At 42.3% G+C, this 25202-nt stretch overlaps 1 protein-coding gene across 1 annotated transcript; it reads right to left on the bottom strand.

Annotated features, from left to right (window-relative positions):
- Nucleotides 1-25202, bottom strand: LOC119735774 (ephrin type-A receptor 1-like). Its single transcript, XM_038209694.1, has 19 exons — nucleotides 25094-25202; nucleotides 21998-22135; nucleotides 20626-20739; nucleotides 18670-18897; nucleotides 17271-17384; nucleotides 16236-16499; nucleotides 14462-14593; nucleotides 12387-12626; nucleotides 11524-11634; nucleotides 10308-10538; nucleotides 9314-9519; nucleotides 7378-7612; nucleotides 6121-6231; nucleotides 5472-5662; nucleotides 3952-4074; nucleotides 2771-2882; nucleotides 2131-2227; nucleotides 1384-1483; nucleotides 1-627 (listed from the first exon to the last, which is right to left on the bottom strand). The coding sequence occupies exons 1-19, from the start codon at nucleotides 25173-25175 to the stop codon at nucleotides 499-501; spliced, it is 2958 nt and encodes a 985-aa protein (XP_038065622.1). The 5' UTR covers nucleotides 25176-25202; the 3' UTR covers nucleotides 1-498.

Raw genomic sequence — 25202 nt, 5'->3', positions numbered from 1 at the left:
TTTGGGAAAGGACAATTAGTCAACTAGTGGTTGATATGTGACATAACTTACGCCTGCACACTAATAACAACGTGCTTGATCCTCAGAGCAACCTCTCAACCTCTCACTTGAACCTCAGAGCAAGTTCGGACGAGGACCATGAGTCAACTAGTGGTTGATTTGTGACGTAACTTACGCCTGCGCACTAATAGCAGCGTGCTAACGCCCCTAGTCAAACGATGGTCAGAACATCATCATGAAACTTCTTGGTCCTGGCTCCCTGTTGTGCGTTATGATGTGCGCAGCTATTGGTAACCAGTGATGGAACCGAACCCCGTGGTCTGGTTCCAAATAGTCGACTAGAGAAGTCCAACCATCGTGTGTTCAAGGGAAGTTAGTAGAACTATGGTTAACTGTAGTTCACACCGGAACTGGCTCTCAGTATCAATATTTTAAACAGTGTTAAATTCAAGTCCTTTTTGAATGTCCATGAAACTGACCCCAGAATGTGACTTCCATCTAAAGGCTATCCTCCTCAATGACTTGGTTGTTGTCAGAGGTCAACGTTCTGTCCTCATCATCCGACACCTGCCCCACTGACATGTAGATATAGTCATCCTCCCGGAAACCATCCATCTGCAGGTAACCCTGCAATAAATACAAACAGTAGGAAAAACTATAATTGTAATGAATGACATCATTGAAATAAATGTTACTATACTACGGTGAATGAAACTTCTGTAGTCAGTTCCCCTATGTGGTTTATATGGGTAAACCATTTAATTTAACACTCCTACGCACGCAATCATACATTCTGTGCCAAAAAGTCCTTTCAGAAAAGAAAATGATATACAGTCGAATGTCGCTCTGACAAACTCGTTCGGACCTATGCAAATTGTTTGTTATATCAGAATTTTGTATTAAGAGGAACATCAGTCCCATTCATTGTGCACATAAATGCACAGTCGGGACCAAGGCTTTATGTTTGTTATAACCAGAATTTTGTATTAACAGAGTTTGTACTAACGAGAGTCGACTGTATATGGGTAAACCATTTCTTTAACCCTCCTACACAATCATACATTCTGTGCCAAACAGTCCTTTCAAATGCCAAACAGTCCTTTCAAAAAAAAAAAAATGACGAAATGGAGATTAATTATTTGAAGTTTGAACATGCGTAAAATCACAACTTTTTGACGATATACATGTACCTTCTTGCAGAGGAATGTACAATTATATTGATTTGAGCTACCAAGACACCTTTGAAATCAGTAATTTGGACTTTCTAAACTGCCAAATATACACTGTAAGTATCATACTAAAACATGAGGACCAATGGCATCGATTGAACTTGTTCAAAGTACAAGGCAGTACAACAATTCAATGCAGTACTCTAGGCCGTACCTGCGCGTCGCTGAGCATAGCCTCGATACGGAAACGCAACCCCTGGAATGTGGGTCTCTTCTCTGGATCCTCCATCCAACAACTCACCATCATGTCATAGCTGCAAGAAGAAAAGGAAAAAAAAATAAAGATTGACAACGTGTCAGAACAAATATTACTACACCTCATTATTATTCATGAGATAGAGCTGAATTCTATCTAGTCAATACATTCACTAGTCTGAGTCCACGCAGCCCATCTCCGGAGGAACGTCTGATATAACTAAACGTGCGTGACGTCATTTCATTCTGAAATCAGGACTATAAGATTGTGCTTGGTCAATTTCGATGCACCATTTTTGTAATACAACAACCTGTACAAAAATGCTATTCATCATGGGTGTGAAATTAACGCACACGGGGAGCTCGAGTTACGCGCATATAGAAGGCGCCTGCTGATTGGTCAGTTTCTCGAGGTCATACGCAGTTTAGTTGCATAACTAATCGACGAATCTCTATACATATCATACACCAAGGTCAGCTCTGCAAGGGCTAGGGTCTATTACATAGACTATATACGGGGTGTAAAGACCATGCACAATTATCACCCTAGCTACAAAATAAATAGTGGAACATAATGTCTGTTTTGCCGAGATAACTGATGCGTAAAACTCAACAAAAGTTGGGTAAATATGTATTTAATAAAACCAATACTTGGCTTAGTTCAGGTGGATAGTGAATAGTTGGATATTAGATACATTGGTCTCACATTTCTTGGCTGCAGTGCTCTGGTTTCGGAAGCCGGTAACCCTTCTGGACTTGGCTAATGACCTGCTGAGATGACATGCCTGGATAAGGGTGGGAACCTGGGAAGGCCAGACAAACAATCACGCACATTCATTTGTTTTCTCACTGATCAGATTCAAGATCAAACCTTGAGCAAATTTGTTATGAATATTCATTTTTGTTTTTCATTTCATGACACAGTTAAGTACATTAGGTAAATTTTGATTAAATTGATGAAAGTCATGAATATTATGCAGGATAATTAAGGTTGTGGTCAACAAAGAAAACAACCCTGTAAAGTATAAAAATCACATTGTGAATATTCAAATACGTTCTGATTGGATAGGATACACTGTCAACAATGATGAATATTCACACCGCAGAGCATTGTAAAGTATAAAAATCACATCGTGAATATTCAAATACGTTCTGATTGGATAGGATATACTGTCAACAATGATGAATATTCACACCGCAGAGTATGATTCTTAATGTCATCAAATAAACCATCATGAATATGCATATTTAAATAAGGCCAATACATGTATACCAATACATCCTATTTAAAGTCATGAGTTTGTTCACTTTACGTAGTTTGTGACAAATAATTTTGATATGCTTACCAAGTGTGACCAGTTCCCACATCAGTACACCGAACGACCAGACATCACTTTGAGAGGTGTACAGGTTATGGAGTAGACTCTCGGGAGCCAACCAACGTACTGGTACCCTGCCCTGCAAACCAGGGAAATGCACAATGTCATGATGATTTGTTAACACAAAAAACAAGTTGAGATGGTTTTGATTTTTGGTTACAGTCATCCAAATTTCTCCTTGCGTTTTTGAATAAAACAATCAGTGACAAAACCAGGCAAAACAAAGATAATTATTATTATTATTATTATTATTAATCATTTCTGGTAATGAAACCAAGGATTCCTCAAAAGCGCCCTAGGCACTGTAGCTCGCAAGCCTGAAGAAACCTGTGGAGAGAAGACAATGAGAAGAAGTTACAGTTTTAGAGGTGGGAGGAAAAGCCCAGAAGAATATTCTGGGGAAAACCCACGGAATCAGGCAGGGACTGAAAACCCAATCCACATATTGGCCCAGGCGGGATTCGAACCCGGGTCACAGCGGTGGAAGGCGAGCAAAGTACCGCTACGCCAACCTGCAGCGGTTTAATACCAAAAAACGTCCATCCCTTTAAGACCAGGATTCCATGGTTATCCCAAGAACAGTTTCCCTTAATACTTCTAAGAGCTTTCTCTCTGTTTTAACTTGTGTCTCTATTTCTTGTCTGTAGTCTCCATCTTCAATTGAAAGACCATTGACCTTAAAGGGCTCATGACATGAATCTTTAATACTTGGGAACAAATGTAAAACTGTTTGACAAAACAAAAACAAAAAATACAACACCATAATATCTAAAATTCTGACACATTGTGGCACTGAAATAGCTGTAAAATTGAGGTTTCTGCCTGAAATGACATCACACTTTTGTTCATGAATATGGAAATTGGCATGAGCATAAAAACAAAACAAAAAACACACAAACAAAATGCCCTTAATGGCAAAATGAAAATTGAAAATAAGGTTAAATGGGACACAAAGGTGCACTTTCAAGCATTGTATTAAAACAATTATATTGCATGGGCCCTTTTTTTTTTTTTCATCACACAATTCTCTTTCATCTTCTCTCCACAGGTTCATATACGCTTCAGTAGCACTGTAAAGTACAAACCTGGAATCCCTGGTCTCAATATGCAGACAATTTGAAAACAAGTTAAACAAAACAATGCAATACCTTTGATTTCATCTCGTACTGCTGTTCTCCCTCGACCTCGCGGGCCAGACCAAAGTCAGAAACTTTGCAGACATAGTCCTCGGCAAGTAAGATATTACGACAGGCAAGATCTCGATGAATACACTGCGCCGGGAAGAAAATTAAAGCAATACATTTTTATTCAGCAGTGTATCCATTGAGGGACAGGACTTCTCTACTAATTGAAGAGAAAATTATCCTGAAAGGGAATATACAACATTTGCAAACATCAAACAATACAAGTACCAAGTTTTTACGAAATACCTTATTAGGATGTTGGTAAATGACAGTCTAAAGCATCCTGTCAAATTATGGCATCTGGTGTGAAGTCATTTTCAAGAACATGGTATATTTGTATTTCAACTACTGCTCCAAATTTACCACTTTTTTCAGTCCAAATGTTTTTGCTATTGGTTACATATTCATGAACGGGTGCAGGCCAGCTAGACTGGTTCCTTTAACTTACAATTTCCCGGCATCTATTAATTGATCCATTTCATCTTTAGCGGAGTTGGGAACCAGACTACTTGAACATTTTAGTTTTTTTCTTGGTTTTTCCAGCATTTTCGAACACTAAAATTCAAACATGTCAGTGTAACAATAATTGATCTATTATACTAACCCCTCAAATAGTTCACTTCTGAAAATTACAGCAAAAGCCAATGATGTACATTCCCTTTAAAGGTAGAGTAGATCATTTGCAGCGATCCAAAAAGTAACTGATTAAATTAAAATGCTTACTTGGTTTAAAGATAGTAATGACACTGAACACCCTTTAAATTATTCTTTCTGGCATACGTTTATTTTGAAGAAAACAATAATAGAAGGTCACTTCCAGAGCCGAGTCGAGTGACGCATTTTTGGAAATTTCCCTCAGTCATGTTTGGTTTATAATTGGGCAAAGCATTGAGACAACGCACACATGCGCGATTCCTATTTTTTGTCGGTTCAGTGCATGACATCGCGTAGCTGCAGTCAGCTGAACGAGAACGTGTTCCGGATGCTGATTTCACAGTTCAAAATATGTTATGCGATCAAGCTAAATGAGTCGTTTGTCGGGAATTTTTATTTGGAGATACAGGCCAAAATAGGGCCACTTCATCACATCACTTCATCACATCTCTTGGTGTTCTGACTTCCATAATTTTTGAACTGAAGATGGTATCAGCATGCGGTTTTCAAAGCAGTAATGCTGAGACTGTACTCTTTTCAAATCTGTAAAAAAATAAGAATTGACCAGGGTCGACAAACGACTCATGTAGCTTAATTGCATCACATATGACTTGGCAACCTTAGAATTGAAATCCAGATCCTAGAATATTGTTTTCTTAGAATTATACAGCATTCACATTCGGAGAGCTAAAACCTCAACAGGTTAGTTGCTAAGCACTCGTCTTTAGATTTTGAGCACTTGCTTCAAACGAAACAAATGCACAAATGATCTACTTTACCTTTCAATGATTTATAATGGATTAATTTCAAAAAAGATGTAAGACTTTCACCTCTTTTGATGCCAAATATTCCATGCCCCTGCAAATCTCCGAGGCAAATTTCAAGACCTCCTCGGGCTGAATGACGCGCTGGGTGGCATCCAGGTACCCTGGGTGGCTCTTCTCCTTGCCTGTGCGGATCCGTTGGAGGTAGCCCTGAAGATTACCATGGGGCATGAACTCAAGGATGATGTAGAGAGGTTCTAGGAGTACAGCCATAAAGGAATATTTAGTGTGGGCTGGATACATTAACTCAAATTTGGTACTCAAGGTGCTGGTAATTACAATGTATGTCTATTGTGTAAAGACAGGTAAATAAATAAGAAACATGTGAGATCCATTATGTAGCACCTTTCATAAAGGGTAAACAAGGTGCTGCGGTGCATATTGCAGCCACTGCCAGAAACACCGGGGCAAACCCCCTCTCTTAGCGATAAGTGTTACTGGGTTCTCTACCGTGCATTACACAACACACCGGACCTACGGCTTTACGCCCCATCCGAAGGACAAAGCAATAATGGTAAAGTGCCTCAAGAGCACAGGCACCCATGTTGCCCGTCAAGATTCAAACCCACATACCACAGCACACACGTCGAACACCGTAACCAATAGACCACAGTACCCCACAATATGTATCATACTCAAAACAATGAGTACTCACCAACAGCCGTGCAACATCCCAGCATGGTCATGATGTTTGGATGAGGGTCCAGCATCTTAAAGACGGCCAGTTCCTTGAGGAAGTCACTCTTATCGCTCTCTGATGCCGTCTCTGTGGGTAGAAAATAAGCAAAGCAATGTTGGATTCTGAGCCCTGTATAAACGCAAAGGTCTGTCACAAACCAATTGTGGCCCATCAAGCAGGGTTTCTCTCCGGTTTCAGTGTACAGCATGAAAAGAACTGAGAACATTTCTATTCCCCCAGAATGGGATGCTAGTCCATCATGGGATACGGGATGCTACACTCCTTTTTGGGCCCTGTACTTATTTTTATTATCTTCATCTTGTAATTCTGTGTGGATTTCTTCCTGGAGTTTATGCCGGTACCCGTTTCATTACTCCTGGGTGGAGAGAGGCAAGTTGGTGTGAAGTAGCTTGCCCAAGGACACAACATATGACCAGCAGCTGAATTCAAACCCCTGACCCTCTGATCATAAATGTCAATTTAAACCCGCACCACTTTGCCACACTCCCCCTTTTGGGCCCCGTTCTTTGTGGATTTCTTCCTTTGAGTGTGTCAAAGGGCAAGTGACACGCATGCTGGTGAGAATTTTTTTTTTTTTTGTCTTTTACAGGAAAATTTAAAGCCGTTAGTTTGAATGCGGTTTTTACCTACATTTCTTTGAGTCTCCTGTAGTAGTCATGGATGTCCACTTATCAAATTGCTATCCGACACATCAGAATAAACAGTAACATTCCCAAATCCACACTCTGGTTTAGGTGGATTTTGGCACATTTGGTACGAATGCATTTTGATCGCTGGGATGACTTTGGTTGATTTGTGGGCACGTGTGGTTTAGCAGTGGAGCACAGGATTCATGTTCGTGAGGTTGTGGGATTGAGCCCCGCCGTGGCCATGCGTGTTGTGCCCTTGAGTAAGGCGCTTTACCTCAATTACTCCCCTCAACCCAGGTGTAATTAAATGGGTACCGGCATAAATGCTGGGAAGGCAACAGACTCGCTGTGGAGGTGTGGCGATCCCCCCACAGCAGCGTTTCATGGACTCGAGTCTGGCCCAATCGCTTAGAAAGAGAGATGGGCACTCCGTTCCCGTGAACACAGGTTCGCCGGGCCCCTTCACCTTTACCTTTAGTTGATTTTGGCGGATTTGGTACTGAAGCATTTTGCACACAACACGGAGCGATGGTCTATGAGTACTGTTTGATTGAGGAAAGGGTCAATTTGAAAAGAATTTTACCTTTGAGAACTTTGACTGCCACGGTGGACACCACGCCGGGCCGGTGTATCCCCACGGCTTGCGCCCGGAAGACAGTGGCAAACGCCCCACTGCCAACGTCCTCGTAAAAGCGCAACTTCTCGCGGGGATATTCCTTGGTGTCTGGGTCCACTTCTCTCTGCGGGACGACGGCGCCTTTTACGATTGGAACTGGGGAGCCGCGATTAAGGTAGGAATTGGAACGAACTTTCTGTGTCTGGAATAAAAAGGGCGCTTGATTGATATTGACTGAAAGGGCTACTTGGCGCAGAGAGTATGTTAGGATTGGGGCTGTTTATATAGCGATGTAGTCCAACGGTTGACTCGCGTGCCGTGGTACGTGGGTTCAAACCCTGACGGGGAGCATGATGCTTGTGCGCTTGGGCAAGGCACTTCACTATGATTGCCTCTCTCCACCCAGGAGTATAAATGGGTACCTGTGAGGGTACAGACCAAATTGCACTGATCTCGAGCTGCTGCAGAAAATGGTCTCATTCCTGATGAACAGGGGTAATAATTGTATAGCGCTCTGAAACCTTGGGTATAAAGCGCAATATAAGTGCCAAATTATTATTATTTTTATTATTAATATTATTGATATACGTGTAATGGTACCATTAAGGAGACATGTTATCGTAATTTCTTCGCATGATGGGAGACATCGGTCATTAGGGAGACATTTTCATGTCTCCCTAATGTCACAGCCCCCCCTTTAGAGGCAAAATTTTGCTGTTGCAATTAGATTATATTTGTTTCTTGTGGTTTAATTAGTAAACAAACCGAAATTCGTGGGAAAAGGACAAGGGAATATTGGGTTAGGGCACATTGAAGTTTGAACAATTTTGTGCACAAGTCTATGGGAATGTCTCCCATTTTCCGTAATTATTATTATTATTACTATTGTGGGCATTGGCTCAAACTTCCTGTGATGGGATTGAAAAGGAAGCATTAACAATGAAGATCGTGGTTGCAAGAAATGCTTGGACTGACAGATCGACCGACCTACCGACCGTTTTGAGCAATTTCGTTGCTTCAGATGAAAACTATCCAGCCTACCAACTCTCACACATTGAGCGTAACACTCACACATTTCAGATTATTCTCACGCTCTCACGCCCACACAGGATTTCTCACACTAAAAAAAATAAATCTATAAAACTAAAACATTAATGATGATCTTTTACTAAAAAAAAATGGTTAAAGTGGTCAAAAATTGCCTCAGATTGCACCACAGAGTGTCGAGAATCCAACAATTGTCCGGTGGCATTTAGTCATAGGGCTTTGTGCTCGCATTAGTTCTGACCAAGCTCCATCGCCAAATTCTCACTCTCATCAGCTCTTACTTAAAGTTGGCAGCCCTGAACTATGCACAGACAGCAAAGGGGCAATTCCACAGTTACTAACGTTACATTTTTGATGTACTTTTTGAGTTTCCTTGGGCTGTAATTACCATACTGAAAAGGTTCAATAACTGTAATGCCCATGGTAGATAGAGATGACCTAGACCTACCTAAGCACCAAAGATGACATCCAGAAAAATGTGTTATGTAAGATACACAAGACGCATAAAAATCGGTTACTCACGTTACATTTTCGTAACGTGAGTAACCGTGCAAGGATCGTGCATTTAACTAACTGAACTACGAATCAAGTTGCAAACTGATTTATTCAACTGAACAATTCACAAACTAAAACTGACTGACTAACTCTCAAACTAATCTGACAGACTGACTGAGACTGACTGACTGACTCAATGGTTGACTGACCAACAGACCTACTTACAGAGTACAACCAAATAATTGACAGACTCCAAGTTATATCCACAATATTTGAAAGTGCAACTGCACAATCTGGACAGTTTCAAACGAAAGAAAGAACGTCAATAACGCAAAGTCAAAGAATTAACAACACTACCTACCGAGAGCTTACTACCCATGGGGATCTCATCAAACTTTCGAGGACGTCTCTCTTTCGATCGTCGGTAGCGCAAGTAAAAGATCACGATGATAACAATGACGACGAGAACAGCGACTACGACAACAGCGATGATGATGTATAGGATGAAGTCTTGCACTGCTGGACTCGATGTGGTAGAGAACTCAGTTGAAGAGGGTACTGTAAAAGCTGCACAGAAAAGATTAATGTTATTAATTTTATTAATGTTATAATAATATTGTGGTGCTTATAGGGCATTTTATAGAAAACGTCTAATATTATAACACCTCACCCACAGATTCTGTGTCTTGATTGGCCAGGAGCGAGTCACATGTTACTTTCTAATTTTGCTATCTTTCTGTGCACGGCCAAAAGTACTATGCGCATAGCAACCAAAGTACTATACCATTAGCAACCAAAGTACTATTTCCACGGCGTGGTATTTGTGTGCAAATGCATGCTGGTGTGCGTGTTGCGCGTTGTGCGTAGCGCGTATTATTCCAAAGAGAGCGCGCCGCAGACTTGGGTTCAAACATTTCGTGAAGGGGTAGTTTTTAAAGAGAGAAATACATCTTCCACCAATTTTGTATTGAAATTGAAGTTTATTTCAACTGTGTTAAGATTTAAATAATTTAAAATATTAAAATCAAGCAGAATCTGTGGGTGAAGTGTTATAAAAACAAATATTGAATGCTTTATCTCGTGGTGAAGTAAAACTTCACGAGGCGAATGTCCATGGATCACCTCGGGAGGCTAGTTTTACTACACCACTCGAAGCATTCAATATTTGTATACCGTAGCCCTTCAACATTATTACCTCTGTTCATCAGGCCACAAGACATTTTTTTCAGCCGCTTGAGATCAGCGCTATCTGGTCTCTACCTTCACAGGTACCCATTTATCTTCCTGTGCGGAGAGCGGCAAATTTTTGTAATTTCATAAATCAAATCAAACTAATCAAAATCAAGTACCGGTACCTGATCCATCATCGTCAATGATCATTATCTCGGTTCTGTCCGGAGTACCCAGCATGCCTTGACTGACTGAACCAAGGGTGACATAAAACCACTCCACGTCCTCAACCTCAACATCGTCTATGATCTCAATCTCAAGGGTCTGCAGTACGGACTGGGGTGGGAAGATGACGACCCCCTCCATGGGGATGAAATCCAGGGAGGACTCAGCGGTGGCTCCTTGTGTGAGCACAACTGGAATGCAACAACAAACAAGTGTGAGTGCACAGAAAGCTCTGGCCATGTTGCAAGAAGTCTTCCATGAGAGTCTTCCATGAAAATGATCAACGTGATCCCTTCCAGAGCTTAAAACAGGCATGCAACTTGGAATTTAGAGAAAACAAAGACATTCCAAAACAACTAAGACTTTGTACAGTAATTATCGATTTGTAATGGCATTCATGTGAAGTAACAAACGAGGAAATCAGTGGATCCGAGGAAAAGTTGCAAGCCTGTTAAATGTGACGCCAATGGCACATATGGAGCACCATACAGTACTTTTGGTCAATTTTTGGGACAGACAGAAAGACAGACCGACCGACCACCAAATGACATGTAGAAGCTCCTGCCAGAATTTAAAGACTGCAACTGGAGCCAATTTCAAGCACAAGCTTTTAGTTAATGATTACGCTTACTATGGATAAGATTTGCTCAGAAGATGAACAGGTTACCAGACATAAATGTTTTGCATTGTATATTGTACATGTGACTGATTTTCCAAGCATAGCTTTGTCAGAGTACCCCATGGCCACCTGGTTTCCCTATTATTGGCCACCATTTTCAGTAGGCAAGCATCTGGTTTGGCAAACAAGTTTTGCATCATAAACTAGACGGTGGTGGTTATAGTTTCACATAAAACTATCGCAAATTCTTTATCAACAGCATAATCGTGCCATACGGTTGTCATAATCATGCCAACCAAGCAATGGATGTTGGCTCAGCCTTTTTTCCCTCAGTTTTTGTTATCCATCATTGCTTTATAAAGGCTTGTCTTATACCTGCCTTGGTAACGATCTCTACTACAATGGGCATGCTGACTTTCCGGTGCCCAGATGCAGGTTGTGTCATATGGGCCAGTGAGAGAGCCCATATATTCTGTGGACCAAAATTGGTCTGGGAGCTGCTTTACTATGTTAGCCTACATGTACATGTAGTCTTGTACCGTGAATGTCTGTCTTACCTACAGAAATTTGCTGATCCAGTAATCCTTGCCTGGCTACGCTGATGGTGATGACACCATCACTCTCCAGTGCCACGTCTGAAGCTGTCGAAAACTGCACAGTCGCAGTGGCTGAAGGGAGTGAACAAACAAAAGAATAACAATCTAAGGGAACGTCTCAAAAGTTGGAACGTTCCCAGCATGTTCTCAACTGGAAAAGGATGATCCCGAGGCAAGCGTGCATGAGAACAGACCAACGTTCCCATGAGGGAATACCTGGCATCCCGGGCCCTTCCAAGTGGGAACAACTTACCTGTACAGCATGTTCCCAATTGGAATGTTCCAAAGCATTCCCACTTTTCAGATGTTCCCCAAGACTGAACCGAAAATTCTGCAGTAGGAATTCCACTTCTCTGATCCTCATTCTTCCCTACACTTCAATCCATCTGTCGGCTGGAAACCAACGAACGGAAGGCCCCGCCTAGATAGTCCAACTGTGCAGCCCTTGACCTATGACCTCTCTGCTGCATCCGACTGGGTAGAGCGATGAGAGAGAGTGAAAGAGTGCATGATGCCGTCGCAATCGAGAAATACTGAGACGCTTTCATGAGTATACTTGCACAGAGTTTGTACAGAGAGCTTGGGATTTAACTTTTAAATCTGGCTATCTGAGAGGCAGTTTTGCACAACTTTGTGGGTTGTATTGAGTAGGAACCCACTTGTTTTTTTTATTTGTTAATTACTTTTTATTAGTAATTGCAGTTCTGCGGGTGCGGGAACGTTCTGGCATGGGTAGGTGGTTCCAAAAGAACAACTCATAAGAACACACACCGACTGTCAAATAGCGTCAGTTGAACAATCTATGAATGTGTAGGGTTGCTTACTCGTAATGTCAGCTTGGATGATCACGGCCACTGTCTGCTCACTGGGTCGTCCCGGAGCACCGCCCTCTATAACATTCATGGTGACATAGAAGACTTCATCCATCACTTCTGTGATCGCTGGCTCGTCATAGATAAAGATAAAAGCTGTCGTGGATGCTGCAAATGGGTCCATCGTGATAATCTCTCGGATGCCTATGAAATCCTCACCGTCAATTGCCGTCCCACTGGAAGTATAGATCTCTGCAAGGAAAAGAAACGGTACAGGAACAGAAATGAAAAACCAGTATTAAAGGGGCAGTCCATCATTTGCAGCTATCCAAAAAGTAACTGACGTGATTATTGTTGAACAGCATACTTGGTTTAAAGGAGGTGTACCATCAATAATTTTCTTCTTTTGGTGCCCCATCAGCGCCTTAGAGCAAATTTTGATTTTGGCGCTTTATAAATCTCTTTTTGATTGATTGATTGATAGCAATGGGACTAAACTCCCTGTGAAATTATTCTTTCTGGCATTGTCTGGCAAGCTTTCATTGTGAAAAATCAATGAAAGAAGGCCTTTCCCACGATGCGTCTAAAGACGCAGTTCTGTCCATTTTACCAGAACGTCTGACAAGTACGAGTAATACCCGCTGAACTGCACAGTCCTTCTGACATCCAGGTGTTAATTTGGGGTAGATAAAGGACGATTTCTGGTAAATCTACTGAAAGGAAATGATCCTCCTTTTGTGTTTCTTCTTTCAGCCCTGCATGTTTGTGTGCACCCCCATGTTAATGTATGTACCTCTGTCATTTCTGTTTTAGCCTCTGAAGAAGAACTTGCTAAGTTCGCAACGTCAGGCCACATTAATTCTTAGAAAGGAAATGATGTGAAATTTGAAACTTCTGTGAATTCACAGTGAACCCTACAGTGTCTGGAATTTTAATTGTCCGACATGTTTTTGATTTTAACTACTATTCATTTGCAGGCCTGAAATTCAACATAAAATTGCTTGGAATTTCAGACGTTTCATCCCAAATGAACAAATTTCGGAAATTTTGAGTTCATCGTGACTTATTTTGCTTGAGTGAGTAACAATTGGCTTATTTTAGTTTAGCATTTTTCTTTTTTTAAAATTTTTTTTGTCCGTCCGGTTGAGGATGTGTTATGTTTAATATTGCTGGAGTGTTGTGGCCTTATAATTTGGAGCATTGAACTCAAGATCTGTGGGTAATTCTGCAGATTGTGCAGGGGTTCATAACCAAACGGTGGGCTGAGGTGCGCGTGCCCTTGTGTAAGCTTGGTGCTTTGCCACTCGTTGCTTCTCTCCACCCAGGAGTAAATGGGTACCTGTGAGGGTTGAGATAGTCACAATTGGTTGTTAGTTCTTTTTGCAGTGAAAAAGCAGCACCGAGCACTACTCCCCAGGGAGCTGTGATTGTCTTAGGAATGTTTCAGTGGCCCAATGAGCAGGGGTAATAATGATGTAGTACCTTGTGCACTAATAACAATAATAATTCACTTGTAGTCGAGTACTTTTTGTTGTTGTAGTTGAGTACCAAGTACTGCCGAGTACTTAGGTTGCCGAGTACAAGTACGAGTACTTGTACCTCCGAGTACAAGAACGGGTCTCCGAGTACGAGTACGAGTACTTTCCAAATACAGCCATATGGCAAATGGTTCATTGTGCATAATTGGCCCAGGCCCAGTCAGACCGATATACAGACCCACTCACAGCTAGCTGTTTCATGTGTTTGTCCGCACGTGCACAGAGAAAAATCATGAAACTTCGATTTTTCCACAAGCCAATCAACCATTTCAAACTGATAAAATAAGGCCGTGGTAAGTCAAGCTGTACCATTTTTTTCCCCGAGTACTGCTATTCGAGTACAAGTACTTTGATGGTCGAGTACAATTTTGACATGTCAAGTACGAGTACTTTGCTGGCCAAGTATGAGTACCGTCATTTCGAATACGAGTACTTTGACATTTGAGTACGAGTACGAGTACGAGTACTACTAAAAAAGTACTGGAGTAGCACTCGAGTACGAGTACCGAGTACGAGTACTACAACACTGGTGTAATTTTTGTAACTGACCGATCTCGCACATCACATTGAGATCGCCGAGTCGAAAAATCGGTATCTGGAGCGGACCGTCGCTTTCCTTGGTGATGTACGGCAGGCCGACGAAATACACATAGGCTTGACCTGGGGACACAGTAGGAGAATCTGGAATAAAAGGAAGTTTACACTTCAAGTAAAATAAAATCTCTTTTGTGAGTTTCCGTGCTCAGCATGGAATATATCTGATCAGCAAAAACTGGTAATCAGACAAACTGTCATGTAGTTTTAATTGTCTGTGATTGGTACTCAGCTGAGCAGTATTTTCCTGCCTCACAGCATGACTTTGGGCCATTTTGGGCAAACTGACAAACTGGCCAAAATTGGGCGGTGTTGGCAACTTTGGAGGCTTCAGGATGTACATGTATCCCATTGAAGTGTCGGTTGATTTTGAAGGATGAGGTGTCGAGTTAATAAGCTGTGTCCTGCATTGTTTATTTTCAACTATGCAAAATCCCAGTGAGCCTAGCCGGCTTCGGCTGCAGGGCACGCATGATTGATTGTCCCTCGCCAACCACAATAAACAAGCTCATTTGACTTTTTGTTTCTAATCTTGGAGCACAATTGGATCCCAAACTGCAAACTCTGGAACTGTGTGTCCAGTGCATCATACCATGAATCCCCTTTTAACCCTCCGATGCAGAAAGCCCATTTAGTAACACACTTACAGCAAGGGGTCCCCCGGGAACCCAAATATTTAGCGCCACGGTTTGAGGCTACACAACACTGTATCCGCATGAACACAATCTTGCCATGTCTGTAGACTAAGGAGGTGTATTTGTATACATAGTCTGTGGTCAAGCCGTGCACTGTCTACTCGCAAGTGACCTTGTTTGTGCACGTGTATACATGTATGGTGGGTCCCCGGGTGGGCAGAAATTGCGTCTGAGTTGTTTTGTTAGCGTGCATATGGTGGGTCCCCGGATGGGCAGAAATTGCGTCGGTCCTTAGCCCAGGTTGTCATGCTCAGATATGCCTGACCCGGGGTCACACACTAAAGGTGACTGCATATATCCGTAGTGGGTGTCTCTTGCTAGGATTAGATGGAAGATCACCAGAATTGGTTTGAATTTTTTTTTTTAATCAAGGTAATTAACCAAATTGGGTCCCCAAAAGGGCTAGATTCTGCGCCGAAGGGTTAAAAGAAAACCCGACAAGGTGCCTTATATTCGGGTATTTCATCAAGACTGTACCAGGGTTTGGGATCTCTCTTATTTCAAGATTTTATCTCCTTAGGGCAGTTTAGCACCAGATGAATGCCTACCACCAGCAGGAAACAAATAGTATTACTTGACTTAAGGACTTGCTTGGCATGCCTGAATCATTCTTCAGTGGCCTAAATGTACCTAGATTTTTCACAGGTTAAATATCAAACGTAATAATTATTTGTTTCTGTCGAGTAATGAAACCATGTTTTCTTTCTTTGATCACTGAAATTGACGCACAAACAACGGAAATCATGAAGTGGTCGGACTGTGCATGTACATACATGTAACATGTGCATGAGGTTTCCAAAAGGTAGACCGAGCAGGAAGCAACCTGTACTGTTTGTGGACTGGCATCCTGTGGCGCAACTAATTGCCTTAATAAGTGATTATTAACCAGATAATGTTTTACTGGGCTCAGTCAAAGATAAACATCGAAAGCCTGGTATGAAAAGGGGCCAGGATTTTAAAAGGGAAATTCACCTCATGATGAGCAGTGCAAGGAACAATACATCAACCATTTCTAAATGGCCATTACCCCTTACCTGACGGACGGGCTAGGGCATTCTCATCGTCATCAATGATGATGCTGATGAGGTCTTGGAAGTCGATCCTGAGGCTGTCCTGTCGGACTCGGTACATCAACGAAAATTCCCTGGTCCCCTGCCGTTTATCATTGTCGTTGATCTGGAGGAAAATGACCAGCTGATGCTCCCCTGGCCTGAACGACTGCATCCTGTCGCTCAGGAGGTCAGAATCGGCCATCCGTGCCAGGGCGTAGGTGCTGTTATTAGGTATTTGACTGACAGCTGTGGATGGAAGAAAAGGATTATACTAAATAGGTATCGCAATGGTGCATTGATCATGCAACAAGCACAAAGCAGACATGCTTAAAGGGAAAATACAACATTTGCAAACATCGAAAAATAAAACTACCAAGTTGTTACGAAATACCTTTACTAGGATGTTGGTAAATGACATGCTTATAAGCATCCTGTAAAATTATGGCACCTGGTGTGAAGCCATTTTCAAGAAAATGGTATATTTGTATACATTTCCAACGCTGGTCGGCCGACCACCGTTGGAAAAACCTAACTATTTTTCAATTACTGCTCCAAATTCAACATTTCTTTTTTTAGTCTAAATTTTGTTTTGCTAGCTATTGGTTCCATGTTCATGAAAGGGTGCAGGCCAGCTAGACTGGTTTCCTTACCGTACAATTTCCTGGTATTTTTTATCCATTTCATCTTTAGTGGAGTCAGGGAACCAGACTACTTGAATCTTTTTGTTTTTCCTTGGTTTTTTCCAACCTTTTCGAACACAAAACTTCAAACATGTCAGTGTAACAATATTTGATCTATTATACTAACCCCCCAAATAGTTCATTTCTGAAAATTACAGCAAAAGCCATTGGCTTTTGCTGTAATTTTAGGGCCTTATTTTCCCTTTATTTTAAAGGGCCTTTAAAGAGGAACTCTAGTAAACTGGAAGACTGCCATATCACCAAAAATTACACATCATCAAGGAAGGGTTGTGCAGGATTCCGTGACTTTTGCAAGACTTTGATAATATGAACTTACTGACGTTGACGACCCTGTCGATCAGTCCCGACCTCAGCAGCTCAATTCCAATGATCCCCACCGACTCAGAGACTCTGACTGTCGACTCAAGGGGGAATACTTGAAGTGACATTGCTGTGGAGGATAGAGAGATGGAGGAAACAAAAATCCATGGGATAATAGAACGTTAGGAATCACAGGAAAACTGACAACGATTGGCATTCACAGATAGGGCACAGTGTGCATATAGGAACTGGCATTCTATGTAACAAACCCATGCTAAGATATTACATGTGAGCTGATTTGGTAATTAATTAAAAAAGACTGCGTCTTGACCTTGACATTCTGACCATTCAGCGGGCGCTTTTGAACGGGTCTCGTCGTGGATATCTATTTAAAATGCTAGACACGACATCTATTACTTTTTTTTATTCTGTGAAATGAGCCATGCAGTCACATGCTCTGTAACGATATGTTATCGCACAACCCATCAAGGTTGACACAATTACAAGACACTCACAGCTTTGTGTTTGAAGCGAAAGAATTGCTGTTTTACATGTGACAGAGTTTTGGAGATGCCGCAAGATTCCAAAGATATTCAGACAAATATCAGTTCTAAAATGGCAGGCGGACGTGATTCAATGGCTGTTTCATGAACAAACAAACTTGTACAAAAACAGCGGTCATAAATGCTGTTATTTTCCTCATCCAAGATGTTTAGATTATTTAAAATGCACAGATAAGCCAAGTTTCCTGAAAATGATTGTTAGTTTATTGCCAAGCTGTGCAATCAGTTTGTTGTATAAGTCTGATGCATGACGTAAGTTATGCACTGTTTCATGAAATAGGCTAATGGTCCATAACGATCATTGACTGAAATTGCTTAGAATTTAAAGAGGTTGTGGAATGCTCGAAGACATTTCTGTCATTTTTCGGGTATATGTAGCCTAAGGTGTGATGAAATCAAAACGACTATTGTTTCTGTCATAAAATGAGTACAAAAGGTACTTTTGAGAGCTGTTTTTCAAGTCCTGTCATGCCTGTTTCTACCCGAACGTGCAATTTGTGTAAAAGTCGTCGTTGCGGACAGCAAACAAAACACAGTAAATCGTGACGTAATAAACAGGACTCCCGATGCAGAGTAGCATAAACGAGTCCTGTTTATTACGTCACGATTGACTGTGTTTTGTTTGCTCCCCGCAACGACGACTTTTACACAAATTGCACGTTCGGTTCGAAACAGGACCTAAAAAATAGCTCTCAAAAGTAACCTTTGTACTCATTTCATGACAGAAACAATAGTCGTTTTTATTTCATCACACCTTAGGCTACATATACCCAAAAAATGACGGAAATGTCTTCGAGCATTCCACAACCTCTTTAACTTTTTTTTTAATACGAAAAGGAAGACAATACTCACAGTCATCGTCAAGAATGTGCACCACAGCAGTTTCGTACGGATACTCCAAACTGGCACCGCTTGGACTTTTCAGACTGACTGCAAACGACTCCGAATCCTCTTCAACGAAATCATCGATGATCGGGATTGTCACATTCACGTTATGCGCCCCAGGCTCAAAGGTTATCACTTGAAAATAACTCTCAAAGTCCGAGCCTGAGACGGCACCCAGAGATTGCGTTTGAAATGCTGAAATACATGAGGTAGACAGGGGGTAAGTTAAACACTTGCCTTTTCAAATGGACATGCATGAAACGACTTCATCTAAAAAGGTAGAGTATATCATTTGTCTTTTGTGCATTTTGTTTCGTTTAAAGCCACAAAGTGCTCAAAATCTGAAGACAGGCGCTTAACAACTAACCTGATGAAGTTTTAGCTCAGGCCAAAAAACAAAAACAGTTCTGCTTCCAGTTTCCCTACCTACCCTACCATTTCGTCAAAATGTGATTTTCATTTTTGTCATGAATGACATCTTTAATACCTACATGTACAGTTTCACGTTTCATTCACAGAAATGTTGATTTTGATGAACAAATTGGAAAAAACAACCATTTTGTGTGTATCATTCTGTTGTTCTACAACAAAGCCAGCTAGATTTCAAAGCCTGTTTTCTCAGATGTGTAATTTGAACTCCAAGGAGGTAATAATATGCAAATATGTCATATTTAAAAAAAAATGGGAGGGGCAATGGAGCTCTATTATATACCAAATGAAAGCTTACACTGTAGGCTTTCCAACCATGTACCGGTATGTAACTCATTTCACTTTTTTGCGGAGCTGGTCACATATGTAAGTAATGTGGTGTGTTGGTTCTCTCCTGTGCCACGAGGGTTTTTCTCCGGGCCCTCTGGTTTTCCTCCCTCCGAAAAAATCAAACACCTTTGATCTCTGTGGCGCTCCGTGGTCATATATGGGAGGTGCATACCTATATTCCCCAATACCGATGTTCCCCAATACCGATGATCCCCGAAATCCTTACCATATAACCCTAACCCTAAGGATTTCGGGGACGATCGGTATTGGGGAACATCGGGTAGACCCCATATATGGGTCAATGTGGCTGGTTGCCTAAGGCGCCTTTACATGCCAGCGGCCCCATCACGTTGTAGCCGCGTCCTTCGCAATTCAGCTTCTCAGCCAGTAAGGATGATTAGCCTCCCAAACAGTCACAAGCCAATCAAAAGCCCATACACAAGTACAGTCACAGGCAAAAGGGGATGAACAATTACAACGGAATGCCCTTTGGGAAAGAAAGTTGCAACCTGACGCTACTTCAGCGGCTGTGTACAAAGTCTACGGAGAGTGAAGAAAATTTTCTAAGTATTTCCTAACAAAATTTTAAATATTTCTCAGTCACAGATTCATGTCGTATCATCATTTTTGCAATGACTGACCTTCATTGAGATGATATGAAGAAAAAAGCGGTGTCAGGTTGCAACATCCTTTCCAGCTTTTGTCTAAGTTTGTTATAATTGGTACGCGAGTTGAATTGGGACTGGATGACTTGTGAGGGACTCGTGATGACTTGCAGGGACTTGTGATGGACTCGACTCCAACACTCGTTTGGGTGGCATGGGTGGCTTGTGCATGAAGTGCTCGCCTCTCACCAAGGTGACCACGGTTCGAATCCTGGCCGCGGATCGCGTGTGAGTAGAGTTGTGCATTGGTTCTCTCCTGTGCCACGAGGGTTTTTCTCCGGGCCCTCCGGTTTTCCTCCCTCCGGAAAAATCAAACACTTTCGATCTCAGGCTGTGCTCCGTGGTCATATATGGGTCGATGTGGCTGGCAGCCATAGGCGCCTTTACGTGCCAGCGGCCCGACCACGTTGTAGCCGCGTCCTTCGCAATTCAGCATACCAGCTGCGAGTAAGGATGATTAGCCTCCCAAATTATTATTATTATTATTAGTAGTACTTACCGACTGTTGAGAATCTGTCCAAAACACCAAACCGAAACACGGATATGTGGATCTCCGGCTCACTTTCCAGTACAGCGTAGGCAGTCCATTCCAAGTAGATGTATGTTGCTGATTCTTAAAGAAGGAATCACACAGAAATGTCAATGTATTTTTTTTTTTTTTTTTTTTTTGAAAATATGAAATATTTCAAACTTTTTAGGGGAAAAAAAATAATATAATTCCAAGGTTTATTTGCGAAAATTCAGGGAGGCTGAATTCATCTCAGCTTTTGTACTACGCTGAAAGGGCTCCAAGTAGGGGAATAATAAGGGTCCAACCCAAAAATCAGTTTGCATGAAGGTTTTAAGAACACGTTGAAAGATACAGCCTTCAGATGACAGCTATGTAATGAACAGTGACATGATGGTTAACCCTCCCAAATTCTACAAAATCAACAAGGTTTGTTTGTTTTGTTTTGTTTTGTTTTTAAGGGGGGGGGGGGTTTGCACCCGATAATCACAATTTACACCTGTTTCTGTATCTGTATCTAAGGTGCGTTGCAGAAACCTGTATCCAGGCATTAACGCAACAGAGAGAGAGGGTGCACTCTGGGATGTTACACTGAGTGAGGTCCATGGCCGAGGAGAGTTTTAAACCTCTCTACCGAGTCGGCTTGAAACAAGGTTTTCTTTAAAAATGGTTCCAGTCTATAATTGATCTGTTAACTAGTTCACGTCGGATGACGTGTATACACGTAAAGGTTTTGTGGTATTCGGAATGGATGACGGATCAACACGCAGTGAGCAAGGCCGGAAATATCCGTCTGCAACCCGCTCGCAGCGAGCGAGGTCAGAAATAACAGGGTGTGCTACCCGCAGATAACGGCCTGAACCCATCTGGCATCGAGGTTCATTAAAAACAATCCCGGGTCCAGTCAATGTCAAAATAATCCCTGTGCAAACTGGTTAAAGAATGAGTTCTTAACTTGATCTGTGTTGCACCAGGATAATTTAACCCCAAGCGTACAGGAAGCGGTCATGGCCGCGGCCGCTAATCCTCATTGGAATGCAGTTGCCAGCTGTGGTATGCCGTGGCACACGGCTAGTGGGTAGTTCCACAGCTGCTGCTTTTGTGCAGTCCCGCTACCACACAAAGGCTGTGCAGTCATGCGGGCCACTTGCTCTATGTGTGGAGGAATGTCCCCATTACACCCCGTCCTTAAGGGGTTAAAGCACATGGAGGTGATGGCAATGGAACTTCTATGGTATTCGATAAGGGTGAACCGTCAAGCTTTCTTGGCCAAATTTTTCTGCCTCGTTCTCCGATTTTTGTCTAATTTTAATTTCATCCTCTGCCCCCAAACGCTATCCCACACTGTAAGACCACTACTCACCTTCGCAATGCTGACCAGTAAATGCCTCTGGACATAAGCACGCTTCCTGAGTTATGTTGGCAGTGGCAGTGGTAGACACTTGATATGAGATGCATGAACCTCCATTCATACAAACGGATGACTGGCAGGACCCAGACACTAAGACAGATTCCAGAAAATATATAATTACCCAATCCACATTCTGAGACATTGGACATAGTGTTGTACCGATGTGGAGTACATTAATTCAACAAAGCATTTGTTGGCTCAGTACAAGTCAAAATCTTTTGTCAAGCATACAAAATACATGAACTTAGTTACTTCTAAGACAATGAAAACGAAACTGTTTGAGTGCAATTTGAGGGTAATTTTCAAAATGAACATCAGGCTACATGGAAACCAAACAGATAGTTTACATGGGTTTTGTTTGTTTGTCTGTTTTTTTTGGGGTTTTTTTTTGCATTTTAACAAGGGACAGATGATGCTTGCAAAAGATGCAGTTTACACCGTGAAGCTACGAAGCCCTTCATCAGACAACTTCCCGGATTTGAATTTCGGAGTTGGAGTTTTTCTTTCAGGTACCTGTGGTTTACCTCCGGTACTAACCGTACATTGTACGCAGGGGGGTCAGACAAGTTGACCATTGTGACAACTGGACTCGAGACAACTCCACAATTGAGACAACTCAACCGTTGAGACAACTCAACCGTTGAGACAACTCGACCGTATGTGCGTTAAACGGAAAGACAAGTCGTCCGCTGAGACAAATCGCTCATTGAAACAAGTTGACTCCTATGTTGGGGTTTTTTTTTGGGGGGGGGGGCGAGGCATTGAGCCTGGGATAGTATAGAGTGATTGAAAACTAGGGTTCAAAAACCATATAAAGTACGAGGCACTTTAGATATCTGCCTTTTGCTGCAGAGCTGATATAGCGCAGCGTGTTGTCCCGCATTGTTTTTGCCGGGCCTGTGTGCCCACTTTTGCCAGTCAATGTGGCCACGAGGCCGCACCGTGCACGGTGACATTGCTTTTGCTGGGCCTGCGCGCCCACTTGCTGGTCGATGGGCCGTACCGTGCATGGTGACATCGTTTTAGCCAGGCCTGTGCGCCCACAGATTATGCGACTTTTTACCCCTGGTACATATACACGCATACATACGAGACAACTCGACTTTGGACAACTCAACTTTGAGGAAACGTTTATATACTTTTCCACAAAGTCGAGTTGTCTCAACGGTCAAGTTGTCTCAACGGTCGAGTTGTCTCAACAGTCGAGTTGTCTCAACGGTGGAGTTGTCTCAACGGTGGAGTTGTCTCAAAGGTCGAGCTGTCTCAACAGTCGAGTTGTCTCAACGGTCGAGTTGTCTCAACAGTCGAGTTGTCTCAACGGTCGAGTTGTCTCAACGGTCGAGTTGTCTCAACGGTCGAGTTGTCTCAACGGTCGAGTTGTCTCAACGGTCGAGTTGTCTCAACGGTCGAGTTGTCTCAACGGTCGAGTTGTCTCAACGGTCGAGTTGTCTCAACGGTCGAGTTGTCTCAACGGTCGAGTTGTCTCAACGGTCGAGTTGTCTCAACGGTCGAGTTGTCTCAACGGTCGAGTTGTCTCAACGGTCGAGTTGTCTCAACGGTCGAGTTGTCTCAACGGTTGAGTTGTCTCAACGGTCGAGTTGTCTCAAAGGACGAGCTGTCTCAACAGTCGAGTTGTCCCAGGTCGAGTTGTCTCAACGGTCGAGTTGTCTCAACGGTCGAGTAGTCTCAAAGGTCGAGCTGTCCCGAGTCGTGTTGTCTCAAGGGTCGGGTTGTCCCAGGTGGAGTTGTCTCAACGGTCAAACTGTCCCGAGTCGAGTTGTCTCAACAGTCGAGTTGTCCCAGGTCAAGTTGTCTTAACGGTCGAGTTGTCTCCACGGTCGAGTTGTCTCCACGGTCGAGTTGTCTGAACGGTCGAGTTGTCTGAACGGTCGAGTTGTCTGAACGGTCGAGTTGTCTCAAAGGTTGAGCTGTCCCAAGTCGAGTTGTCTCAAGGGTCGGGTTGTCCCAGGTGGAGTTGTCTTAACGGTCAAACTGCCCAGGTCGAGTTGTCTCAACGGTCAAACTGCCCAGGTCGAGTTGTCTCAACGGTCAAACTGTCCCAGGTCGAGTTGTCTCAACGGTCGAGTTGTCTCAACGGTCGAGTTGTCTCAACGGTCGAGTTGTCTCAATGGTCGAGTTGTCTCAACGGTCGAGTTGTCTCAACGGTCGAGTTGTCTCAACGGTCGAGTTGTCTCAACGGTCGAGTTGTCTGACATTCATACGCACTACACACACCAAGATGTTTAAATCTATGCTCCACAGAACTTGTTTACCCCAAAGGAATGGGAAACTTTTGAAACGTTGGTGGCAGCAAACACACCGGTTGCGTCATATTGAGCATGCGCTCCTTTTGCTTAAACATGACGTAAACAATTGAAAAGGACCAAAGCGTTTGCTGCCACCAACATCTCAAAAGTCTCCCATTAGAAGTGTAGGCCTACATGTTAATATTATAAGGACAATCAACATTGATTTTTCGGTTTTCATCACTCTAGATTGAAAAAAATCTTTTGACCTTTGTTCAAACTGAAAGCTTGAAAAAATGGATCTGATGAGGCACATACACATGTACATTGTACAAGTAATTTCCAAATTTGTGACCTGTTCTGTCAAAAGCAGATGCTTCTGGGCAGAGGTTGAAGTTGAGATAGGGCCAAAACACGCTGTGGGGGTGATTCTTTTTCGATTTTCTAATTTTTGCATATTTGTAATCCTGAACATGTCTAAAATATACTATAAAAGTTTGAAACCATAATTTGAACTCTAAATATAGTATTGTTGATGATGTAATTGTTTCGGTATCAGTTAAAGAAATGTCTGTTTCGTGACGTTTGTGGCCATTTTCTCCGTTTTCTACTTTTCAACACAATGAACTTCAAAATAGCATAACTTTGCCCAGGAATGACCGGTTTCAAAAATTTAACCACCTTTTAAAAGGAAAATGTACATATTTCAACAATATGCAAAAATCTCATTTTTGACCTTATGCCCAGAAAAGTCTGATTTTGACAGAACAGGTCACATTTATCAAAATAATAACCAGCTCACCTAATCTCAACACATCTGCCACTCCACATAAAGAGACAAGAAGCACTGCAAAGGCTGTGTTCAGTGAGTTACAGTCTGTCATGGTTGCATCTGGAAATAGAAAAAAATA

This window comes from Patiria miniata, unplaced genomic scaffold (assembly GCF_015706575.1).
Source record: "Patiria miniata isolate m_02_andy unplaced genomic scaffold, ASM1570657v1 HiC_scaffold_29, whole genome shotgun sequence".
Lineage (NCBI taxonomy): Eukaryota > Metazoa > Echinodermata > Asteroidea > Valvatida > Asterinidae > Patiria > Patiria miniata.
Note: the sequence above shows the minus strand (reverse complement) of the source record. Positions and strands in the feature narration are given on the sequence as shown.